Source organism: Glarea lozoyensis, assembly GCF_000409485.1.
Source record: "Glarea lozoyensis ATCC 20868 chromosome Unknown GLAREA15, whole genome shotgun sequence".
Taxonomy (NCBI): domain Eukaryota; kingdom Fungi; phylum Ascomycota; class Leotiomycetes; order Helotiales; family Helotiaceae; genus Glarea; species Glarea lozoyensis.
The window spans coordinates 1,315,009-1,336,793 of NW_007360989.1; the positions used below are offsets into that span (position 1 = coordinate 1,315,009).

The following is a 21,785-nucleotide window of genomic DNA, read 5'->3' on the forward strand; positions in this document are numbered from 1 at the left end:
GTTTTAATAAATGTCATTATGTAATTCATTGGATGCACGAAAAATTTCGCAGGTTTTCAGTACCTCAACCTAGAGAAAGATGACCCTCGCTTGGGATAGAGTTATATACCCATTATCTTACAAATTTTGCCAGGCCCTTCTCATCATATTTATCTTCTTTAGTGTCTTTTTGAACGAGCTCAAACTCTATACCCTTCTTAAAACTCCCAACCCCATTTATGACTTATCCAAAGCCTCTAACCAGTCCCTGGGTCAAACACCCTGTGATAGCTGAGCTCATATCGTGATTGAAGTGGAATCCATGTCAAGTACCATTCCTTACAACTCTGGCTACAGCTTCGAAGGTATCGGTCAAAGCTCGGTTTATTGGTAGTGGGTGCGAAACACTCTCGGTATAATTTAGCGGAAGAGTACAATTGGCGTATGATGATGGCGACGGTGCTTGTAAAGAAGTGAGGTGTGCGACTTCAATATCGTTGTCTAAATCGAGAATGAATAAAAAGTGAAATTTAAGGATAAATAGGTATAAGAGAGGAGCGGAATATGAAATAGGCATACTCTGTGGATTACTAGTCGGATGACCGGCACCACAGGATGCGTAAATAGCAATAATTGCGAAATATGTTTCCCTGCGAGACCGAAACTTAGAGCTATAATATTGTTTTCGGAGACTAAAAGTCCAGATAAGCAGGTAGCTTTCCCGAAAGATAGTTGGGAGCAGTAATGCGCACGCATCGTAGCTGCTGTTGCAATTAAGTGCGGAAGATATGTGCACGATAAAAATAGAGTAGGAGTAACGTACGTAAGCGTAGCTAAACGTTTACAGACAGTAGTTTCCGATTGAATTGTAAAAGTTTCATGGTCTGCACTAGAGAGCTTCTCTTTATAGAGACGGAAACCCAAGATGAAGTAACCTTGCTAAGAGAATTCACCCATCGAGACGGCGCTCTCTTCCCTAATACTCTAATACGGCTTATTTAATCTCATTTCTCCTTCTCCTTGGCGAACTTCGGGTAAGGCAGTTGCCAAACACAATGAATAAAGTTGGGACAATACAAGCTAGGAAATTTATGTCCAGATATTGCTCTCCAATCCAGGAATCTGGCGATGGCCAGCAACATTGAACGATTGAACTATTTTATCCAACGCCTCCTTATCTTCTGCGGATATTTCAACGGCTTGGGAGTTCTCTCTGACCCTTGGTACACCTGTCGCTCCAGGAATAGGTATAATGGTGCCGAAGACACCAGTATTGGAGTGGGCGCGAATCCATGCTAGCGCAAGCTGGGCAGATGTGAGATTCTTGCTCTTCGCAAACGCCTCGATCTTCTCAGCCAACTCGAGATTTTTGTTGAAATTCTACGACCAAGGAGGTTAGCAAACAGGAAGCGTTGGGTGCTCTTTCCATCATGGGCTATCAACCTACCTCGGGCTGAAATCGACCAAACATATGACGGGTGTCCCCTTGAGGGATATCCTCAACCTTCTTCACGGTACCCGACAGGAACCCATAACCCAGCGGAGCATAGCTAAGCAAGATCACGTTGTGTTCCTTAGCTGCTGCCGCCACGCCATTATCAATGATCTCGGTGCTCCAGAGCGAGAATTCTACTTCGGTGAATTTGATAGGGGCCACCGCAGACGCGCGTTTGATTGTTTCCGCCCGTACTTCCGAGAGTCCAATCGCGCCAATTTTGCCTTCTTCCACCAGCTCCTTAAGCGCGTGGATTGTTTCCTCGACTGGGATATTTTGATCCATGCGGGCCGGGCCGAACACGTCGATCTTCTTGACTCCACCCAGGATCTGGTTGCACTCATCCCAGCTCGCACGGACACCATCGCGCGTGGTGGTTGGGGAGAAGGTGCTTGGGTCGTAACAGGCTCGGATGAAGAGTGTCACCTTGAATGCATCCTCGGGATACTTCTCAAAATACCGTCGCAGCAGGAGGAGACCAGCCGTCGGAGGATTCGGAGGCATCCCGTATATCGAAGAGCTGGACCAGATCGTGGCTCCACTTTCCACAGCAGCCTTCATAGCGGGGAAAGCCTGCTCATCTGGCACTTGTTGCGGACGCCAGGTATATCCCTTTTGCATGTCAATGTGAGCAACAGTCCCTCGAACGCCCTTGAACGACCCTTCGAGAAACTCACTAGTAGACCGAAGCCCGTACGAGGTAGCGACGTAGCTGCCATGTTGACGACCGGCGGCGAATTGCTGGTGCTGAGAGTGTAAGGCAGCGAATCGTGCACATAATCTGACTTGTAGATGACAGGCAAACCGAGAGAGGACCTTTGAATAAGAGACAATCCACAAGGTAGTAAATAACTGACATCGCCGGACGTTCATTTTCGGCGTTTACCTTATGTCCATGGACTGAAGCAACCTCCGCTCTTGGCGGTGTTGGTTAATTCTATGTCCATCCAGAAGATCACTGCCAGCTCACTCGCTTCTTGGTGCTTGGTACTGATTGGAGGAGCTTCCATGCATGGCTAACTCTGTTCATAAAGAACGATCCGAGGATGGCTAGTGTACAAGAAATGGAGACTGTCGGACCTAAGTGAAGGAGTAGTAGTGCACAAGGAGGACGGGAAGTGAACGTATGTGATAGCATACTGCCTTATTTACAGAATGCGCTAGCTGGCGGTGATTCGTCTCATGGAGTATGTGATAATGGGTTATAAGAAGAAATGTCTAAAGTTCGCTTTAGTAAGACTAACAGGGATTGAACCGCTCTTCGAAATCATAGCCGTTCATATATAGCTCCGATCTCAGTATCGATAACGGAGATGAGATTGAGTCGCAAAACTTATCTGAATAGCCTCCTCTCCTGGACGTCTTGAAAGATCTAGCCTTATTTTCTTTCACACACATACATGTTCGATGCAGAAATACCGACGCAATCTGCTCAATATCGTGGATTGGGATTTAACTACAATTAAAAGCCCAACTCGCCTTAATTCAGCTGCTCGATCTGAAGAAAACTCTTCTGATCTTAACTCCAAAACTGCTCGCTAAACGAGGGAAGCATGATGCTTTGCTGGAGTGCATATGACGATCATTTGTAGTCCACAATTATGTTCTGGATGAGTACCACTCTAGTCGTATGCGCTTCGAAACTGCAAACGAGCCCCATTAAAAAGGAGGCAACGTGAAAAATGCAGAATTTGAAGGTGTCCTTGTCGCACTGCATAATGGTTCCGGGAGATCCTGCAACGCACAAGCAATTGTGCATCTGCAAGAGCCCCGAACATCCCCTCACGGCCCGCGTCCACGGCGTCGGTGTCAGATGGATTTATTGAATTATTCCTAACGCACGTACTCACCCCTTCCAGAACCCGCTTCAGCAAAATTAGAAATTCCCACGCTTGCACTTACAGCATCTTGTAGCAAGTAGCAAAGTACGCGATTTCCTTCTTATATGGTTTCTACGTATACAATTATACAACCAATTTCGTTCAGCGGAAGGCAAAGATAGACGAAGTTTGTGGTGAGCCAGTGACATCAGCAGTTTTTATCCCTTTAAATCTGCGCTGCTGCATTTGTCTAAACTTGTCACAGATAGGGACGATGTAATGGTAACGAGGCGATACAATGTTTGTGCAATGTCACAGCAGGATATAACTATCTATGATAGAGAGGCAAGAGCTTTATCAAGGTCGCTCTGATGAGGCTGCAATCCATCTGCTACCATAGCCTGCTCATTCTTGACAAGACTGTCGCTCTGACCCTTCACCTTCTGACAGTATTTGAGAAGCGCAGAACGTAGGGTATCCAAATCCGCTGTACTCTTTGAGTCGTTGAAAGCCTTCAAAGCTGGTGCCACCGTATCATTGAGCATATCCGTCAAAGCACCACAGTTGTACTGAAAGATTTCGAAGTGCGTCATTTTGTGGCCCATCACATCCACACTGCCGTATGAGCCTTTTTTGTCGTAATGGGCTGTCGACCAGTCAGACCAGTCGTGAGTCGTAGCATGTAGTGCAGCGACCGCGACGTTTGTCTTTTGGATTTTGGCTCCCATGGCAGTTACTGCGGGATCTTTGGACGAGCTGGAACTTGCATGGAACAGTGCTTCCACTCCTTTCATGCCAGCGTAAAAGAGGGCCTGCTTGATTGTCTCCGTAGCCGCCCATTTTGAAAACGCAACTGCGCCATCCAGGATAGCCTGATGTGCTGCGTTTGCACCGGCTGTTGTGCCACTGGCGGTCATGTCAAAGACAGGCACCTTAGAAGCCGTCTGGAAAACTGCGCTACCAGCTTCCCCGCCAACCGTGCTAGTGTCTGCTCCGGCAACGGTAGCGTCGGATACTCCCGTGGCAAGATCCGTAACGGGCGCAACGACCTCAGGCGTTGCCTCTATCACGACTGGGGCGGCTTCTATCACGACTGGAGCGGCTTCTATCACAACTGGGGCTGCTTCTATCACCACCGGGGCTGCAACCTCCACGGCCTCGGCGATGATTGGTATGAGTTCAAGCAAGAATGCCATGTTGAAGATCGATCGAAACTGTTATCAAGTTAGTGGTGGAACACAAGGTGCGGGGAAATTAACGCTCTTCCCTTGAGAACTTTTGCAACTAGTAGTGATCTGTCACGGTACAAGCGGACGTACTATCTTCGATCAACGCCTGGGTTCGCTGAGGAGGTTCACTTATATTGTAATGTGAGCGCCACAAACGAGAGAAGAGTTCGACATGATCATAGAACATGTCGGATTGAGACACCCAAAGTCCAGATTTTCAACCTGGACATCTAGACGCGAGCCGTAAACCTGTTTCAGACTTCTGCACTCTTCAGCTCAGTTCTTTTGCACACCGCTTCCCCACGTTCATCATTGACACTCACATAACTCAATAAAGTGTTCTCATACAGGTGCACACTCGACATCCCTTGTAGAGGTCCAAATTAGGAGTGGTTATTGGGTAGAGTACCCTACCTCGAGCCGACAAAACCTACGGTCAGACCTCGACGAGGGCTAAGCGAAAAACGACATCTATCAAGCTCAAGGCTGGTGGCCAGAAGTCCGTAAGCAGACCATGGGCAGGAAATACGAACAAGCAAAATTGGCAATTGAGGAATTCTTGCAGACGCTTGACGGTGACTACGCTGATCAAGAGATGCTCATCGAAGGATTGAAAGGGCTGCAAAAGTGTTTGGGTTAGGGCGGGCTGTCATGACTGAGGGGTGGATTGAGTCTAGGTACCTATTAGTCGGTTGAGTCAAACATGCTGCAACAAGTATTGCTTTCAGCTTTCCTGTATCTTCTTATGCAAGCCACTCAATATATTGTCAAACCCTGTGATCAAAACGAACATACCTGTGGATGGCCAGACCAAGCCATTCCTACGGCATACCACCTCCCGAGCCATGAGACAGCACATATAAAACAGTCATCGGTTCTACTGTTAACGCAGAAGAACCAACATATTCTCTGCTCATTGTCTTTCAGAACTACACGTTGTAACACCTATTCTTCTGTCATCACAAAATCTACGATCGAGAAAATGAGTTTTCTTGGAGAGATTGTTGAAGTGCTTGGAGAGGGGAGCGCTGAAGCTGGAGCCAGAGAAGGAGTCGAAGTTGCAGCTAAGGAAGGCGCCGAAGTAGGCGTTGCTGAGGGCGCGAGCTCTGCCAGCCAAGTGATCGACGAAGTAATCATCGATGGAGCGCAAGGAGCGGGTAAGGAAGTCGAAGGAGGCGGCGCCATACAGCAAGAAGCACAAGAGGCTATGGAGGCAAGCCAGAAGGAGATGAAAGACGTCGTAGAGAAGCTTGAAAAGGGCGAGCCCGGAGCACTTGAAGAAGCCAATGCAATCGAAAGTTCATGGAAAACCAAATTCAAAAACGTGTGGGCTGGAGCAAAGACATTCGGAGGTTTTGTAGGCGTGGAGCTTGCTAAAGGAGCACTCTTCACTGCGGGTATGAAAGCGCTCGAGCTCGTCTTTACGAAATTGACGCATCCAAGCGTTGCTAATGTAGCGGGAGGACCTGGAGCTCCCGCCACCCCGGTCGACGACCGTCGATTGAAGATCATCCAGGTTATCAACAAATCCGGTCAAATTCTCCAGGAAGCTTTGGACACTTGGTCAAAATGGCAAGCAGCCCACTACGACAATCGTGATTCCTATGGCACCATCTCCGCTGCAGGATTTGATCTATCAATCTTTCAGATACTCCAGAATGGTATCTCTTCCCTTGGCGACCAGCGGGACAAGCTCGTGCCGTTGGTGAGCAAGGCCAAACAGGACAACAGTCTCGAAGCCGTCAAGACGCTTTTGACGGCTGACATCGCTTATGCAAAGGCTGTGGCCGACCTGAACAGCCATATCAGCTCTAACATGAAGACCATGACGGATGACGGATTGCCTACTAGGTCGACGGAAGTTCAGGCTGCTTACTCAACTTTGGTCGCAGCCAGCGCATAATCCCTTCAAGCAAACCACTCACACCGTTTGAAGGCTTCGTGTGTTTAGTGGCAATGAGTTATCGGAAGATGGCAGAAGGGAGTGGGAAATTGAATGGGCGTTGAATCATTGAGGTCAAGATTGATGGGAAGGCAACATGTAGTATTCGTAAATACATCCTGATGTCTAGTATATATAAGCATTCTATCTTCTAATATGCAATGTCATGTCTACCCGAACTTGAGGTGGAGGGCGGTAAAAGTTTGACAGTACCTTTTATTTTTTTATATTTTTTGCTAAAGAAATTTTAGATGTTAAAACCTTTCTATTTCTAAACCCCCTTAAATTGAATTTTAATTTCACTGGCCTGAATTTATTATTATTATCTTATCCTATTACATTGGCTAAATCTCTCCAATACCTCCGCCTTCTACTAATTACCTCGTACTTAAAGATTATACTTAAATTTAACTCAAGATTAGAGTTACTATCATTTCAATCGGTGTTCGTCCACTCTATACAATATTTACTTAGCTTTATTCGCGTTCAATAGATGATTAACCAGATAAGTGACACAATTTTATTTGCACAACTGTATTCACACAACACCTTTCCGATTGTAAGGCTGTCGCATGTCACTATGTCTCGTTTCTTGTAGCACGTAATTTCTTCAGTCCTGTAATATACTTTTCGGCAAAGGTACGTATCTATGTAATTATACATCGTTACATTTTACACTAATTCCACTTTCCAACTCTTATTCAATACTTAAGGCTTTTTTTTATACCTGTATGTTAAGCTGTTTAGAAATTTTAAGTAACTTTCTTACAATATTCAGCTATCTCTCCACAGGACAATACTACGCGTCTACGGCTAGGACTTTGAGAAGCTAAAGAAGAGGCATTTAAATGTAGAAAATAGAATAGTTATAGTTAGAGAGAACTGGTAATTAATTAGGATCTAAGCATGTAAGATAACCTAAAAGTGTTTTGAAGTATTATGTGTTTTTAGAGATCACTTAAAAGAAGGATTAGCTAACTATGACCGGGTGCTAGGCATAGCTCGGATTCTTGTAATCCCGCTCAAATACATTTAAACAATATCAGAGAAGAAATGAAGCTATCTACAGCGAGACATAAACTGTATAGCTTTCGATAGTGGAATTTCTAATAGTTTTAATGTCGGCGGGAAACTAAATCGGCAAATTTGAGGCTTATAAATGACTATAATGCCACACAGATACTGACCTCTTTTTCATATCGGCAAAGAGACACGACAGGCATTACAAACAACTGAAAGAAGATATCGAGGTCCTAGAGCTCAAAATGGCACTGATCAGTGACCGTTCTGACTTGTACCAAGATTGAAGGCTCAGTACGAGATTCTTTGGATGGAAAAAAAAAATGATGTGAGCTGCAAGACCTGATAGTCAGACAAGAGGGAAGTTTCTCTGCCGAATCCAAATTCGGGGACGATCTGAAGATTACATTTATCTCGATACAGGCGAGAAAGCCTACACTACCTTTCCTAGATGCACCGATTCGGCTCTCCTCGTTGCATGAATCCACCCCTTTGTCTTACAGCAAATTGGGAATAATTGTTCCCGGGCTTGTATCGTGCTTTAGCAAGTGGCAAAGTGCACTATTGTTTCATCCCAGAATATCTTAACCGTCAGCATTTGTGTAGACATTACTCGTGTACACTAAAATTTTCGCAAGGAAGGTTCCCAGATTGATATCGTGACGATTGATCAAAAACAGTTTGTTGTTCCTTATCCACTGGAAGCACGAAAGGAAGAATTTCATATGCAAGTGACAGGAAACTTAGTTATTCCTTCCAACTTACGCAATTTTATTGCCAACTGTCGCGATCTATGAGGAACGTACGCTTACTTCTGTCACTATTACGGTACTTGTATATGGAACAATAGTTTCCTCGCTTAGCTTTCTGTAACAATTGTCGTGAAAGATGGAATATTGTAGATATTGTGTCGCATCTATATTCAGCTAGTTTTGATCTCCTTCATTATCTATTCCCCCATACGCATAACGGATATAACTCTACTTGAAATTCCAGCATCCATTTCCCAACACCTTGAGTGTTTCCTTACGCCACACCAAGTTCTCATACCCGCTGTATCGAAGCCAAACTCTGGATCGAACTTGACATTATGTCAAGTGCTATTCCGTAAGACCCTAGCAACAGCTTCAAATGTGTCACTCAAAGCTCGATGAATTGGTGGTGAACGGAGAGTATTTTCGCAAGGAGTTGAGGTCATAGTAGCATCGCTATATAACACTGGTGTGGAGGGACGCGGCGGACTCTGTACTGCGAGGGGTTGAAGCTCGACATCGGTGTCTGTTGGGAAAGTAGATGGTTAGAATGTGATACACGACTGGATAAAATTGGACAAGAATAAATAAACTAAGAGAATGAGTAACATGTAGATATTGCATACTGTTATACGACTGTCTAGACAGATTTCCGGATCGCCATGCCACGTAGATAGCAATAATCGCGAATACAGTCGCTGTGATTCCGAAACTCAAGGTAAGAACATCGTTTTCTGAGACTACGTGTTAAGTTGAACATATTTCTTTTTTTATTTGAAAAGGTAGTTACGGTTGTCTTACGCATGATGAAGATAGTAACTCGTGTCTAAGCTTTGTCCGGACGGAGAGTTGTGTTCGCTGAAACAAATAAGGATTAAAAGTCAGATAGAATCAGAGTAAAATGGACGTAGGCGCAGTTCGAGGTTTGAAAACAGCAATCTGCAGTAGTATTGTGGAAGATTCATGACGTGGAAAGAGACTTCTTTATAAGGGTGGAAAACGAAGAATTAATGGTAGCACAGAATGGCCTATCTACTTTGAAGCCCGAAAAGCAATTATTACTGCCACACACACACCGTACGTCAATCGTAGAATGCATATGCAGGCGAGGGAAGTCGTTCCAAAATGGACATTAACGGTTGCAAAATGTAGGGCGAACAGGCGGGGACCCTCCACGAATAAGGATAGGAGGCGTCTTTGGTCTGATACCCATCGCTTTATAATGTGCACTGCCACGCCAACGGCCCAACTAACTAATCACTACTGCCCATTCCAGACAACCATCCAACCACTAAATTGAATTCCGATCCGCCATAGCAAAAAGCCACTTGTGGTGCATCTGCTGGGCTGACCTAGAGATGCTTTTTATTCCGCTTGACTTGACACACCTCAGCAGCATGCTTGATATTTGGTGGTCCTAGAGTTCCCGGCAATTATGACCGCCCATGTCCTGCATGAATAGAGAAACTCCCGAGGCACACCAGCCCCTCAACATGCCCTTCAACTTTTCATTGGTCACGTCACGTTGATCTTGCACCTCTACGCCCGGGTTATTTTATGGTCCATGTTCGGTGCGCTGTGTAAGTAACACGATGACAAGGAACTCCCGTGTTCTTTGAAGTGAAGAAGCATAAGCTGCAGTGAGAAAGCAAGAGTTTCCGCTCTTGTCAAGCAAGAAATGCGCGGACAAGTCTGGAGAAATTTAAAGGGTTCTGCGGCTTCTCGTCCGATGACGCGCGAATCCATGCTGTGACTTTGGTTGGCAAGTTGCAGGTAGGAATTTCTTACGCTCATCTTTACAGTCAGGACATGTGAGTGAACAAGGCTATTTACAGGACGCCACCTCACACCCAGCAGTTGAGGTGGTCAGGAAGTCTTTATTTGCGTAAAGTTTTGTCATGTGCCGTAAATTCATCACTCAGATCGCGAAAGTCGACCCAAATTATACAGATACTTAATAATTATTAACAAAAAAAATAAGAAGTCCACAAAAAGTCTTAAAGGTAATCTCCCTCTGTACCACATGCAAATATGCAACCTTTATTGACCCAAATTATCACACCCAGAACTACTTGATTTCATCAACCTCCCTTCAATTGAACTGGTATAAAAAATATTTGTTTTTCCAGTGGGATCTAATGTTAAATTCAACTCATACACCCTAAGGTGTTTAGCAAATATTTAACTTTCACTTTCCCCAAAAAGATTTGTGTAATCAAACATAGTATCGAGATCTTTTTGCGTTAGTTACATCAAAAGCTTCAGTACCCACATGCGTAAAATATCAAAAGCACACTCCGTGGTCCCAAATAAGTATAAATAGAGTACCTTCAACACAACTATACGCGATGTCTAAACCACCTTGAGGAAACTAATATTAATCCTCGCATAATGCAAACTTTACAACCAAGCAATTGTAATCGTCTTAATAGTCTCGCGCCTCATTCCTCAACTTAGATATTATCTCGTGGCTGAATTACGACTAAATACTTGCATTCGAAACTCGTAAAGTCACTACTAACCACAATGAGGTTGGTGGAATTTTATTATATTACGCCCGCGGTTTGATGGACAAAGGATTGGAGCATATTAGGAAAGTCAAAAATCCGAACTTGCATCTCATTAACATAAATTCGAGTGAAAATGAACGTGTTTAGACCTATCTTTTCTAGGTCTATTCTTCGCTCTACCACTTGACTTCGTTACAAGCTAAGTTAATTTGAAATTCTAAACTTCCAATTCCTGACATTTCGACTGTTGTTCTTTAGCAAACACAAACCAACGTTCGTAAGGTGGTAGTGCACGGTGTGTTTTGTGCGATCGCGGTACTTTTATTTGGAAAAGGAGTGACTTCGCTTAATTCCAGGGGGGGGGCACTTTTCAGGCCGATTATCTCCGATGATCGTACAACTTTGTGTCGGCTTTCCTTAGCGGAACTAGCTATGTTCGTCGGCATGTGGGCCTGTAATAATATTTTCCGCTACACAAAGTGTTTAATGAGAATAGTGCAGTGCGCTTATGAAAAAGGTTGCCATAAGCAAGAACACATGAATTTTCGGTTGTTGATTCTGTGACATTTTTGGATTTTGTCACTATACATACATCAAGAACAGACCCCTTGTGAAAACTCCCACATTTCATCATCCAAAACAATAATCCTGTCCTTGCGTCGTAACCACCCGACCATGGTACACAGTTCGAAAGTCTAAGTCCAAAACCAAGTCGGCATCGAAGTCGAGACTAAGTTATGTTCCAACCCTTAAGGCTCTTGCGACAGCCTCAAAAGTATCACTTAACGCTCGATTGATTAATAGTGGGTGAGTCGTAGGGCCAGTGTGGGTCATAGTATTAGGTGCATCGGCAAATCGGGGTGGTGGAGATGGTGGTTGGGTTAGATGGGCGAGTTCGATATCGCGGTCTAAATAAGTACGGAGAGTCATTAATTCTGTTAAACAATGAGAGGAAAAGAGAAAGAGTTTTTTTGAGAAGGTGAAATCAGATAACGACATACTATTTTGGGATTGTCTACTCAAGTTCCCACTCCGCCACGCAACGTAAATAGCTATGATTGCGAGTACCGTGGCGGCTAATCCAAAACTTAGGTTGATAGTATCGTTTTTTGAAACTAGCCGAAGAATGAGATAGAGTAGTCTTAAGCTCGAGAGATTTTATTACGCATGATGGAAAAGTTTAGGTCTAGTTATGGGCGACAGAAGCACGTTTCTTGAAAGGCTGTGCAACAGTAAGTATGAAGCCGATAGTCTTTTGTGGAAATATTTTGTGATGGAATTAATTCTGGAGATCAAATGAGGATAGAAGAGTAGTAGGTTTAGAAAATTATATGTGATGATTTTGCTAGGTTTTTAAACATCTTTATACCCTCCACGACCAGGGGATGATAGATGCCAATGAGGCATGTCCTATGAGGTTTGCTTGTGTTACTGTAATACAGGACCAGGCGGCACCGCAAAAGGCATCCTGGTGGGGAAAGTCGTGGGTTAACTACTGCACAGCGGGTCAAAAATGCGAGACCGACGCTGATAATTGGCTGCGATGTCCGGGGAGCCCATGAGGGTGCATGGACGGTATGATCTTTGAAGTGCCACACGACAATTCTGTCGTCTTCCCTGGGACCGCCACCACTTGTCACAACATGACATGAGCTTAATCCTTGCAGGTTTCACAACACAGGACTGTTGACACCACAGGCAAGGCTAACCAAATCTTTACAACCCGACAGTCGTTAATTAAAGCTGACGCATATTTTAAAATATATTTGCTCTGCTCGGACGCGAAGTTCTCTAGATGTGAAGAGTCAGGGGTTGAGATAAAATTTATCCACATTGAGTAGTTGTCGTACTGGAACCCTTGATGTTGCCATGCGGTTGTACCAAAGTATCTCAATTACGGCTTTATGGACACAATCGATTTTCCACGTAGCCTCGTAGACTACCGAACTACTTTGGTTGTTCATTGTTTCATGGGCAAAAATGGAATTCTTCGCAAGATCAAAATTTCTCGATTATCAGATTACTTTAATGCTCGAAGGTTTGGAATCTTACACTCTCGAGGTACTTGCTACTCAGCTGTACAGTGTGCGCCAACGAGAATTCAATCTTGAATTGGTAAAAGATTGCTATCGAATACCTGCCATTGTATTGAAGGAAGAATCAACTTATTCAAATTACACTGAGATAGGACAGATGGAGAAGTCAGAATAAATCTCACTTATACTCGTTCTATCAAAATAAACTAAGTAGACGTTATCGCTTCCTTGATGCGCACATGTCCAGATAGACGCGCCAGGCCCCGCCCTGTGCGACAATGTACAAACTCTATCCCAAACTCAATAAACACCTCTAAGTAAAAATCGTTTAGCACAGAGAACAAGCTATATTCAGACATTTATTCGCTTTCTGAACAGTCTCACAGTCTATCTATGGGTAAAATTTACGCCTTAGGACACAATTTCAAGTCCACTCCTAGATATAAACTACTTGGACAAATTCATTGCAAGAAGCTATAACAATGTCTACTGTTACTGAAATCCAGCAATGACTACATAGACTGGATTTCTCTAATTTAAGCAATTTATTGAAACAGAGAACTGATATTATGTGCAAAGATGTCGCTCCTAGATATGTTGAGTCTCGTCTTGGAAAGTTTCATCAATTGGGCCAAAAACCTCGCTTGTGATTCTGCGACACTTGCGACAGAAACGGGTGACAAAATACTGGAAGTATCTAGGTACCTTTCATCTTCTTACATTCTCTAGCAAATGACATTTTGAGAATTCAAAACTTTCTATTTTTCAACAAATCTTTAACCTGTCTGGCCTAAAGCAATTATCATTCTTCCCTACACTAATCAACCCACCCTCTACCTTCCACTACCTTCCACTCACTCAAACATCTAGTTATATCCAGTCAAGATCAGCGTTACTAGTGTTTCACGTCACATTCCTCAACACTCGAGCCACAGCTTCGAAAGTGTCGCTCAAAGCTCGATTTATCGGTGGTGGGTGGGAAACGTTCCCAGCATACGTTGTAGTTGCGTCGGTATATGGGGTTGGCGGAGAAGGAAGTTGCGGGGCTGTAAAGGGTTGAAGTTCGGTTAAGTCCTCGGAATCTAGAGATAGTAGAGTCAATGTTTGTTCATAAGCGGAAGAGTACATTAAATAAAAGAAAGAAGTGGCTAATAAACACGACTTACCATTCCGCGATGCTCTGTTTAAACGCGCAGCCCGTAATGTAGCATAAATAGCGATAATTGCAAATATCGCGGCCACGATTCCAAAACTGAGATTAATGGTATCGCTCTCTGAAACTAATAATTGTGTGAGATGATGTAGTTTGAAAGACAGATGAGCTTTTTACGCATGTTGTAAATGTTGTGAATGGATGATTTGAGCTTCAGCCACAGCGTGCGGTGAGGTCCACGGGTGTCTAAAAGTCGATGAGGCTGTGCAGCAAGATGAACCCGAAGGGATGAAGATACAACGGAACCCAAGTTACGCAGCGAAAACGGTAATGTTAGCGGAGAAAATGATGTTAGACTTTGCGACTTAAGAAGAGTAGTTGTATGTGAACATAAAATAAGAAGGAAATGTTTCTTTGGATTCTATCTTGCTTTATACAGTTTAGCACAACAGGTTCAACATATACTTGTTGCGCGCACGCCTCACCACGTCCCATCCCCTCTTTGCCTCTGAGTTCTCAACCCTTCCTACATTAACTGTACCATTGCTGCCCGCGAACCAGTAGCTACTCAGTAATTCAGCCATCCCCATGCACGTACATTGCCAGATCCCACACTAAGCCAGATTTGGGATGCAACGAGTCTGCGGTTACCAGCCTTTGCGCACACATAATAAAATATACCAGCCTTTACGCACACATAATAAAATATCGCGTGGGTTGAGTTGACCATCGCGTCTTGGTCGGCAGGCGAGCTGGTCGTCGGTGGTTGATCCGTGATCCCTTGCCACTGAGAACATTTCTTGCACTCGCCAAATGCAAGGCTGTTGTGTTACATCAGATTTTGTTTTGAAAGCACGTGTTGTCTCGTGCCATGATTTTCGGCAAAGGTACCTACGTACCTAGTAGGTAGGTACGTATACAATCACATGTCCATAGGCCTCATGCCAGGACTACTCTCTTTCAATGGCTAGCCGCCTCTTTACCGGACAATAATAAGTATATAAAGTTAGGTATTTAAGGTAGATTAATAATAACTTATAAAGTACTATTAAAATCCCTAGTATATACACTCTTGCTCTTAAGTAAAATCTTAGCGGTCCTTGCTAATTTATAGTACACGATATCTTTTTACTCTATTATAGTACTTTAGTACATTCAAAAAGGGTGATCTCGCTTAACTAGACAAGGCGCTTTTGAGGTGGATTATCTCCGATATTTCGGGGAATGCACTCCTTGACCTTGTACAGCTTCCTCTAACGAAGCCGGATGTGTTTTTCGGCTTATAGGCCTGTTAGCTCTTAAGCTACAGGAAGTGCATTGTTACTACAAAGGAGTTGAGCTTATGTAACAGGTGCTGCGAAAGGTACATGAGCAAGATCATAATTTAACATTATCATCGAGTTCTTCGCACGTACGCTTCAATTATTTATCCCATACTTAAACTCTAAAATCTATCGAAATCTTTACTCCTTTTCCTACGCCACTCCAAGCCCACATACCCCATGTACCTAAGTCTAAGTCGTGATCCGAATATCATCTCACGCACCAACTCTCAACACTCTCGCAACGGCTTCAAAAGTATCACTCAGGGCTCGGTTTATGGGAGGTGGATGCGAAGCCGTCCCAGGATGCGCGGCTGCGTCGGTATATGATGTAGGTGAAGCCGGTTGCGGTTGCGGTGTTGTGAGGGATTGAAGTTCGATGTCATTGCCTGTTGAGATAACATAGTTAGGTTTTGTAATGTGATTACAAAAGAATGGATTGGAAAGGGTAAAAAATAATTGAGAATTATGAGTGACTGAGAGGTATGTCTTACCATTCCGCGATCTTCTATTCAATTTCCAGGAGCGTATTGCGATATAAATAGCAATGACTGCGAGTATTGTGGCTACCATCCCGAAGGTAAGGTTGATAATGTCATTTTCCGAGACTAATAAAATTGTGAGATTATTCTTCTTTTAAAGATAAAAAACTGGGAATTATTACGCATTCTGTGGTAGAAGAAGATGGTTACACCAAACTCCGATAAGAGAGCGGGCTGTGCTGCGGCAAGGCTCCGAGGTAGATACAAGGAATAAGATATAGTAAAATGATTTTCGCGGCGTAGACAAAGATCGAAGTTAGAGCAGAGGAATAAAAACACGTTATTAAAGGAAGGCTGTTTGGAAAGATTCTTTGCTTTATACACCTTTCCAGTCCAAAAGACCCGATACTTTCTTCTCCATATTACGCTTCAAAGGCGTACTCAGCAGTCGTTGTTGTCCGCCAGAGGTGCAGGATCCTTGTTGGTGCGTAAAAGGCTGGCTGTGCTATTGGTACGTAGCCATAATCGGGCTGAGGAGAAACTACCCAGGGTAGGTCGCGACTTGAGTGGTTGCATGAAGAAAGCGACCAGTAATAACGGCGGTCTTTTGGCGTAAAGAGAGTTGACATGATCTCACATCTGTATTCGTACTAGCGCCCAAAAACTTGCTCCCGGGTTGGAGGATTGTACTCCCTGTTGTCATCCCTGGACCCTGGCCCATCTGCTCCCATCTACCAGCGCGCTGCCATCTGCTGCCATCTGCTGCCATCTGCTGCCATCTGCTCCCATCCCCTCTCCCGTATGAACGCTAGTCTCTTCGAGCCGCACGTGTGCATATGGTGTTTATGGCCAGTAGCCGGGAGAGGCACCTTGTCTTTGCGGCCCCTCGTCTTTGCGGCACCTCGTCTTTGCGGCCCCTCGTCAGCCTTGTCACACCACACTATTATGAGGTGTAACAGCACTGGCGACTTTTCTCGTACAATGTCTAGAAGCCGAGGCAATATTCTAGATAGGAGCACGTTTCGCGTATAATCCGCCATTTCGAGTTTCTCATTGTAGCAGAATTAATGGATTTCATAATAATAGGCTCATGAAAATGATAGACATTCGGTTGTGCATTTGTGATCGTTTAGTCGCCGGTAAAAAGCATTGCGGTGGAATCAAAGTGATCTAAACTCAAAAGTTTAATACCCAGGAGAGACAAAGTTTACTGAAGCAATCAGTCTCTAATAAAAAGTAAACAGATCATCCTCAGAGAAAGCAAGCATTTAATCACGATTCAATCACACAAAAAACAAGCCAGAGTACTCAAGTATCGACGATTCAATTCATGAATCTTATCCCTCTACGCAATGCAATGCTATCCGTGTGTATGTACCCTAAAACCAATCGCTGTCCCAAACGCCAATTGTGCATCCGAATCATCTAACGACTCTATTATTACACCTTACTCCAATCACAAATCCCATCATTTACTCATCATTGACCTTGATCAGCAGACTTCCAACACCACTTCCCTTGCCCCAGCTGCGATGCGCATTCTGAATCTCCTCATCATCCTTCATGCCATAGATCGCCTTGATAGGAACCGTAATCTTGCCTGACTTGGCCAGCTCAAACATGTGTTCTAGCGCTGGGAAGAAAGTCTTGTCGTCACGCGTGATGTAGTAGAATCGTGTGGCGCGACCTTCCCAGACCTTCAGGTAGTTACGAGCATATAGCTTGGAGACGGGAGGAATCATAGATCTTGGCTTTTCACCGGTGAAGTTTGACATGTTACCGCCGTATCCAACGAGCATGGAATTTTTAGGAGCGAGGATGCTGTACGATTCGTCCCAAGACTCGAATCCGATGGGGTCGAAAACGGCATTGACACCTCCGATCTTCTTCATGGCGGCGATCCAGTCTTTGTTGGAGTAGTCGAATGGAGTAGCGCCTGGAAGACCTTGGCGAACAGCATCGTGGTTTCTTGGACCGGCGGTACCATAGACTTCAGCACCTTCGTGAGCAGAGAGAACGGAAATAGCCCAGCCGACAGCGCCAGACATGCCGTGGACGAAGACCTTTTGACCGGCCTTGACGTGTGCGGTGTCGTAAACCATACCGTGGGCAGTATTCCAGTCGAGGATGAGAGCACAGGCAGCTTTGATATCGATGCCTTCTGGGACGATGACGGTGTATTTTTCTGGAAGGTTGGCGAGGGTTGCTTGGGTATCGTAAACGGAAAGACAGCAGACCATGTCTCCGATCTTGAATTTCTGAGCACCTGGTCCGAGAGCGATGACTGGTCCGACACAGCAGTATCCTGGTGTTAATGGTGCAGGACGCTGGAATGGGTATTGGCCGAGACGCATGTTGATATCTGAACCAGAAAATCCGGAGTAGAGAACTTTGACTTGAACTTCTTCTTTTGCTGGTGGTGGAAGGACATCGTCGACGATGGTCACGTGCGACTCGTCTCCATATGAGGCGATGAGAGCTTTCTTGATTGGGGTACCTTGAGTAGGAGTTTTGGATTTCGCCATGTTGGATTCGCGGAGGGCTTTAACGTCTTCTTTGAGAGCGGCTTTCTTGTCTTGCCAGATGTCTTTTCGTTGAGATGTGGTGAGTCCAGCAGCTGATACTTCTTTGACAGCTTCGTTTCTGGCGTTGTTGCGGAGATTTGCTTCAGCTTTAAACTCGTCGACGGTCGGGAATTTCATTCTCGGGGATTGTAAGTTGAGTGTTTTGCAAGATTATACGAGAAAAACAATGTACCGATTAGCAGAGATGTATCTGTTGGTTGACTTGGGAAGGTATGTCAATCTGGCAGATGAGGCAGTGATGATTGTTGTGATGTTTTTAGGTTTGTTGAGATTTCTGAGGGAAGGAAGCATCGTATGCTTTATGTAGCAAGAAGGGAAGGTGAATGTTTGAGGTGACTCCAAAGTCAAAGGACATTGCCCTTTTGGTTGGTTCTACGGGCGTTACCGATAAGCGACCAAATAGCTTACGGCCGAGATGTGCGGGGCGCATCATGTTCCCGCGATCTCCACACGTGGCTCGTGGAGCAGATCTAGCCAATCACAATTGACCCGATCGGATAGTCATCTCTCCATAAGGTAGCCAAGGAAACGTCTCGGGGATCGTTTTGCAAAGTGTGGCTGGTGAATTGTGCCTTGTGAGATGGGGGCGGGGAATGATTGGAGAGGATGCTGAGTCGCACATCAAAAAGGGCTGAATTGGGTGGATGCATCACTCGAGTTTGTCCGCGTCTATTCGGAGAGCGTACGTATGGGAAATTGGAATATGGGAATCGATAGTGGGATGAGGCAATTGGGTTTAAGAACGAAGGTACTACTACTACGACCCCTTCAACCAACACATCAATTTGACCCTACCCAAATATGAGGATTCAGGGTTGAAGTAAACATTGTTCAAAACACTGACTTTAATAAAAAGCAAAAAGTATTGGTAAAATGGCAGCTAAATGTATTATAACAGATCTATATCCGTACAATATACACACGCGTCGTCAAAATATACATCTCACCCCTGCCAAAACCATGACGTCCCTCTTCCCCACCATCTCAACCACCACAACCTCATCCCCAAAAAATTAATGCCATCAACAACAACCAGCACAAGCACCATCTCTCTACGCACAACAGTCCTCCTAACCCTCGGCCTCCTAATAGCATTCTTCCCCTCCCTCTTCCACCACCTCTGGACCTACCCCCTCTCCTTCCTCATCCCCTCCTCCTACCTCCCCACCTCACCCACCTCACCCTCACCCGCACCACCCTTTACCTGCCATCCAGCAACCATGTCCTGGGCGCAAACAACCCTCACGCTGCCCTCGCGCAGCCGGGGCTGCTACCTCATCACCTCCACCATAACCGACCAGGTCCCCGCGATCAAAGACTACAAAGTCGGGTTGCTGAACCTGTTTATCCAGCATACGTCGTGCGCGCTGTCGTTGAATGAGAATTGGGATGAGGACGTACGGGCGGATATGGGGGATGCGTTGGATAGGATTGTGCCGGAGGATAAGGGAAGGAAGGGGTTGTATAGACATGATGCGGAGGGGAGTGATGATATGCCTGTGAGTGTGCTCTACTTCTTTGCTCCCTAGCACAATCCATTTTCTCAGTGGACATATATCTGGAGGGGAGTTATTTTCGCAAAACACGGCTGACGATAAGCAGGCACACGTTAAAAGCGCACTAGTGGGCGCAAGTGTCACGATACCTATTAAAGACGGAAAACTAGCGACCGGCACATGGCAAGGGATCTGGCTGTTGGAGTTTAGGAATAGTAAACATTCGAGGAAGTTAGTTGCTACCATCCAGGGAGAGAAGTATTAAAGGAATCCATGAAGCGGCTGTATCTATGGATGGACGTAATTCGGGGACGGTCCTTGCTCATATACGCACGGATATTGCTCGAGATGAAAACCATTCTTGAAGGTCGATGCTAGTATTTTATATGCTAGTATGCCACTATGCTATTAGACCATGCGGGCCATATCAGAATTAGCATGCGTATAAAATGAACACTTATATCTCTGACATGTCTGACGACGCCTTCTATGCCACAAATTGCTGACCACATAAGACCGTAGCCGTATGTAACTTTTCGCCATACCCATCCCGCCCAAACGCCAGTTTATTGCGATTTCGCTATCTCTCATGCAACATTTCTGCCTCATTTTCATCATCAAACACCATTCTCCTCCTTAACATCACCCTCCTTCATCTCCTCATCTCCACCTGCAAGCACAAGAGTCTTTGGTGTCCATCCATCCGCATTCGGTCCACCACCCGGAGTCACAGCCACAGGATGACCCTGCTCATCCACAAACTCAAAATTGTATCTCGACAACAAATGCGGGATCGCACTTAGCTGCGGTCCATATCTCGCCGTATTATCGTAAAGCTCGAAAAGTGGAACCGCTAATAATTTCATGTTCTTTGGAACAGACAGAACCTCTACACCAACACATTAGTTTGCGCCATATCTGAGAGGGAGAAAAGAACTTACTCTGCCTAGGCAACTGAATAAAATACAACTTCTTACACTCCTTCGGCCTTGTCACATGCGCCGGAATAAACGGATACATGAACGTCTCAAAATTAGGTCTCCACCACTGCGCAAGCGTATCCCCAATCTCCCACTCCTCATTCACGCCCTCCCCACTAAACTGACTGCCCACAGGCGCAAGCCGCTCATTCAACCTCTCCTTGAACCCCGAAATCTCTTCGTCCTCGGGCTTGAGATAGTCACCAGGGAGCTTGAAAAACGCATTCGCGATCTGCAGCATGAGGATGTGAGGATGATTGTGTTCGTGGCAGACGAGGATACCTTCGCAGGTGCGGCGCATGCCGTGGTTTATGTAGTGTTCTTCGAGACGTTTGAGGCGCGCCATGACTGAGGGGTCTTCTTCTGGTTGCGTTTCTTTGGTGCCGAAGGTGTAGTTTGAGAGGGGGTAGAGGCGGATTGTTTTAGGTTGGTTGCCATTGAAGGAGTTGGGGAGGTGGGGTGGGTAGGAGGTTTGGAGGGCGGTGGTTGTTATGGTCGACATCTTGACGGCGGGTGTGGGTTATGGTTGCGAATTGGAGAAGGCTGTGAGAGATGAAGTGATTGATTGTTGTGATAGCTTCGTGGCAGAATAATGAGGGCGGTGAGAGAGCTTTGATTCCAGACCGCCCGTGTGTTTTCAATCATAAATTCTAATCGATTCAACCAATCGTATTAGGAAAGGATTCATCTGAGATCCAAGAAACTGACATTTTGTATATGAGGAAGGAGAGAGACATTGTTTTATCGCAAGGTATATTTTACTTTGTTCAACACTGTCACGCTACCGCTGATTCGTCCGAATCGTCCCTGACTCCCTTGCGAAAAAAAGTATGCGGCGTACAAATCTCGCCCAGAGCTAAGGCACTCTTCTAGAAAATATCGAGGTAATGAAAAAGAAAAACCGATTCGTATTTTACAGTCCAGAACTGTCACATAACTGGCCAGCGTCGAACACCCCCCTTCAAGAAGTTGTACGGCGTACAA

General features: G+C 45.1%; 7 protein-coding genes across 7 annotated transcripts; 2 read left to right on the forward strand and 5 right to left on the reverse strand.

The window, feature by feature from the left end:
• Positions 1-1,068: 1,068 nt before the first annotated feature.
• Positions 1,069-2,347, reverse strand: GLAREA_06251 (NAD(P)-linked oxidoreductase; the record flags this gene model as incomplete). Its single annotated transcript, XM_008081665.1, has 2 exons — positions 1,069-1,359; positions 1,427-2,347. 2 exons carry the CDS (start codon positions 2,345-2,347, stop codon positions 1,069-1,071), a joined length of 1,212 nt encoding a protein of 403 aa, XP_008079856.1.
• Positions 2,348-3,626: 1,279 nt separating this feature from the next.
• Positions 3,627-4,490, reverse strand: GLAREA_06252 (uncharacterized protein; the record flags this gene model as incomplete). The annotated part of the gene is made up of 1 exon (XM_008081666.1): positions 3,627-4,490. The coding sequence occupies one exon, from the start codon at positions 4,488-4,490 to the stop codon at positions 3,627-3,629; it is 864 nt and encodes a 287-aa protein (XP_008079857.1).
• Positions 4,491-5,505: 1,015 nt separating this feature from the next.
• Positions 5,506-6,426, forward strand: GLAREA_06253 (uncharacterized protein; the record flags this gene model as incomplete). The annotated part of the gene is made up of 1 exon (XM_008081667.1): positions 5,506-6,426. One exon carries the CDS (start codon positions 5,506-5,508, stop codon positions 6,424-6,426), a length of 921 nt encoding a protein of 306 aa, XP_008079858.1.
• Positions 6,427-15,474: 9,048 nt separating this feature from the next.
• On the reverse strand, positions 15,475-15,831 carry GLAREA_06254 (uncharacterized protein; the record flags this gene model as incomplete). The annotated part of the gene is made up of 2 exons (XM_008081668.1): positions 15,475-15,647; positions 15,753-15,831. The coding sequence occupies 2 exons, from the start codon at positions 15,829-15,831 to the stop codon at positions 15,475-15,477; spliced, it is 252 nt and encodes an 83-aa protein (XP_008079859.1).
• A 1,381-nt stretch (positions 15,832-17,212) lies between these two features.
• Positions 17,213-18,442, reverse strand: GLAREA_06255 (GroES-like protein; the record flags this gene model as incomplete). Its single annotated transcript, XM_008081669.1, has 1 exon — positions 17,213-18,442. The coding sequence occupies one exon, from the start codon at positions 18,440-18,442 to the stop codon at positions 17,213-17,215; it is 1,230 nt and encodes a 409-aa protein (XP_008079860.1).
• Positions 18,443-19,545: 1,103 nt separating this feature from the next.
• On the forward strand, positions 19,546-20,086 carry GLAREA_06256 (YjbQ-like protein; the record flags this gene model as incomplete). The annotated part of the gene is made up of 2 exons (XM_008081670.1): positions 19,546-19,824; positions 19,928-20,086. 2 exons carry the CDS (start codon positions 19,546-19,548, stop codon positions 20,084-20,086), a joined length of 438 nt encoding a protein of 145 aa, XP_008079861.1.
• A 352-nt stretch (positions 20,087-20,438) lies between these two features.
• GLAREA_06257 (uncharacterized protein) lies at positions 20,439-21,303 on the reverse strand (the record flags this gene model as incomplete). The annotated part of the gene is made up of 2 exons (XM_008081671.1): positions 20,439-20,710; positions 20,763-21,303. The coding sequence occupies 2 exons, from the start codon at positions 21,301-21,303 to the stop codon at positions 20,439-20,441; spliced, it is 813 nt and encodes a 270-aa protein (XP_008079862.1).
• Between the last annotated feature and the right edge of the window lie 482 nt (positions 21,304-21,785).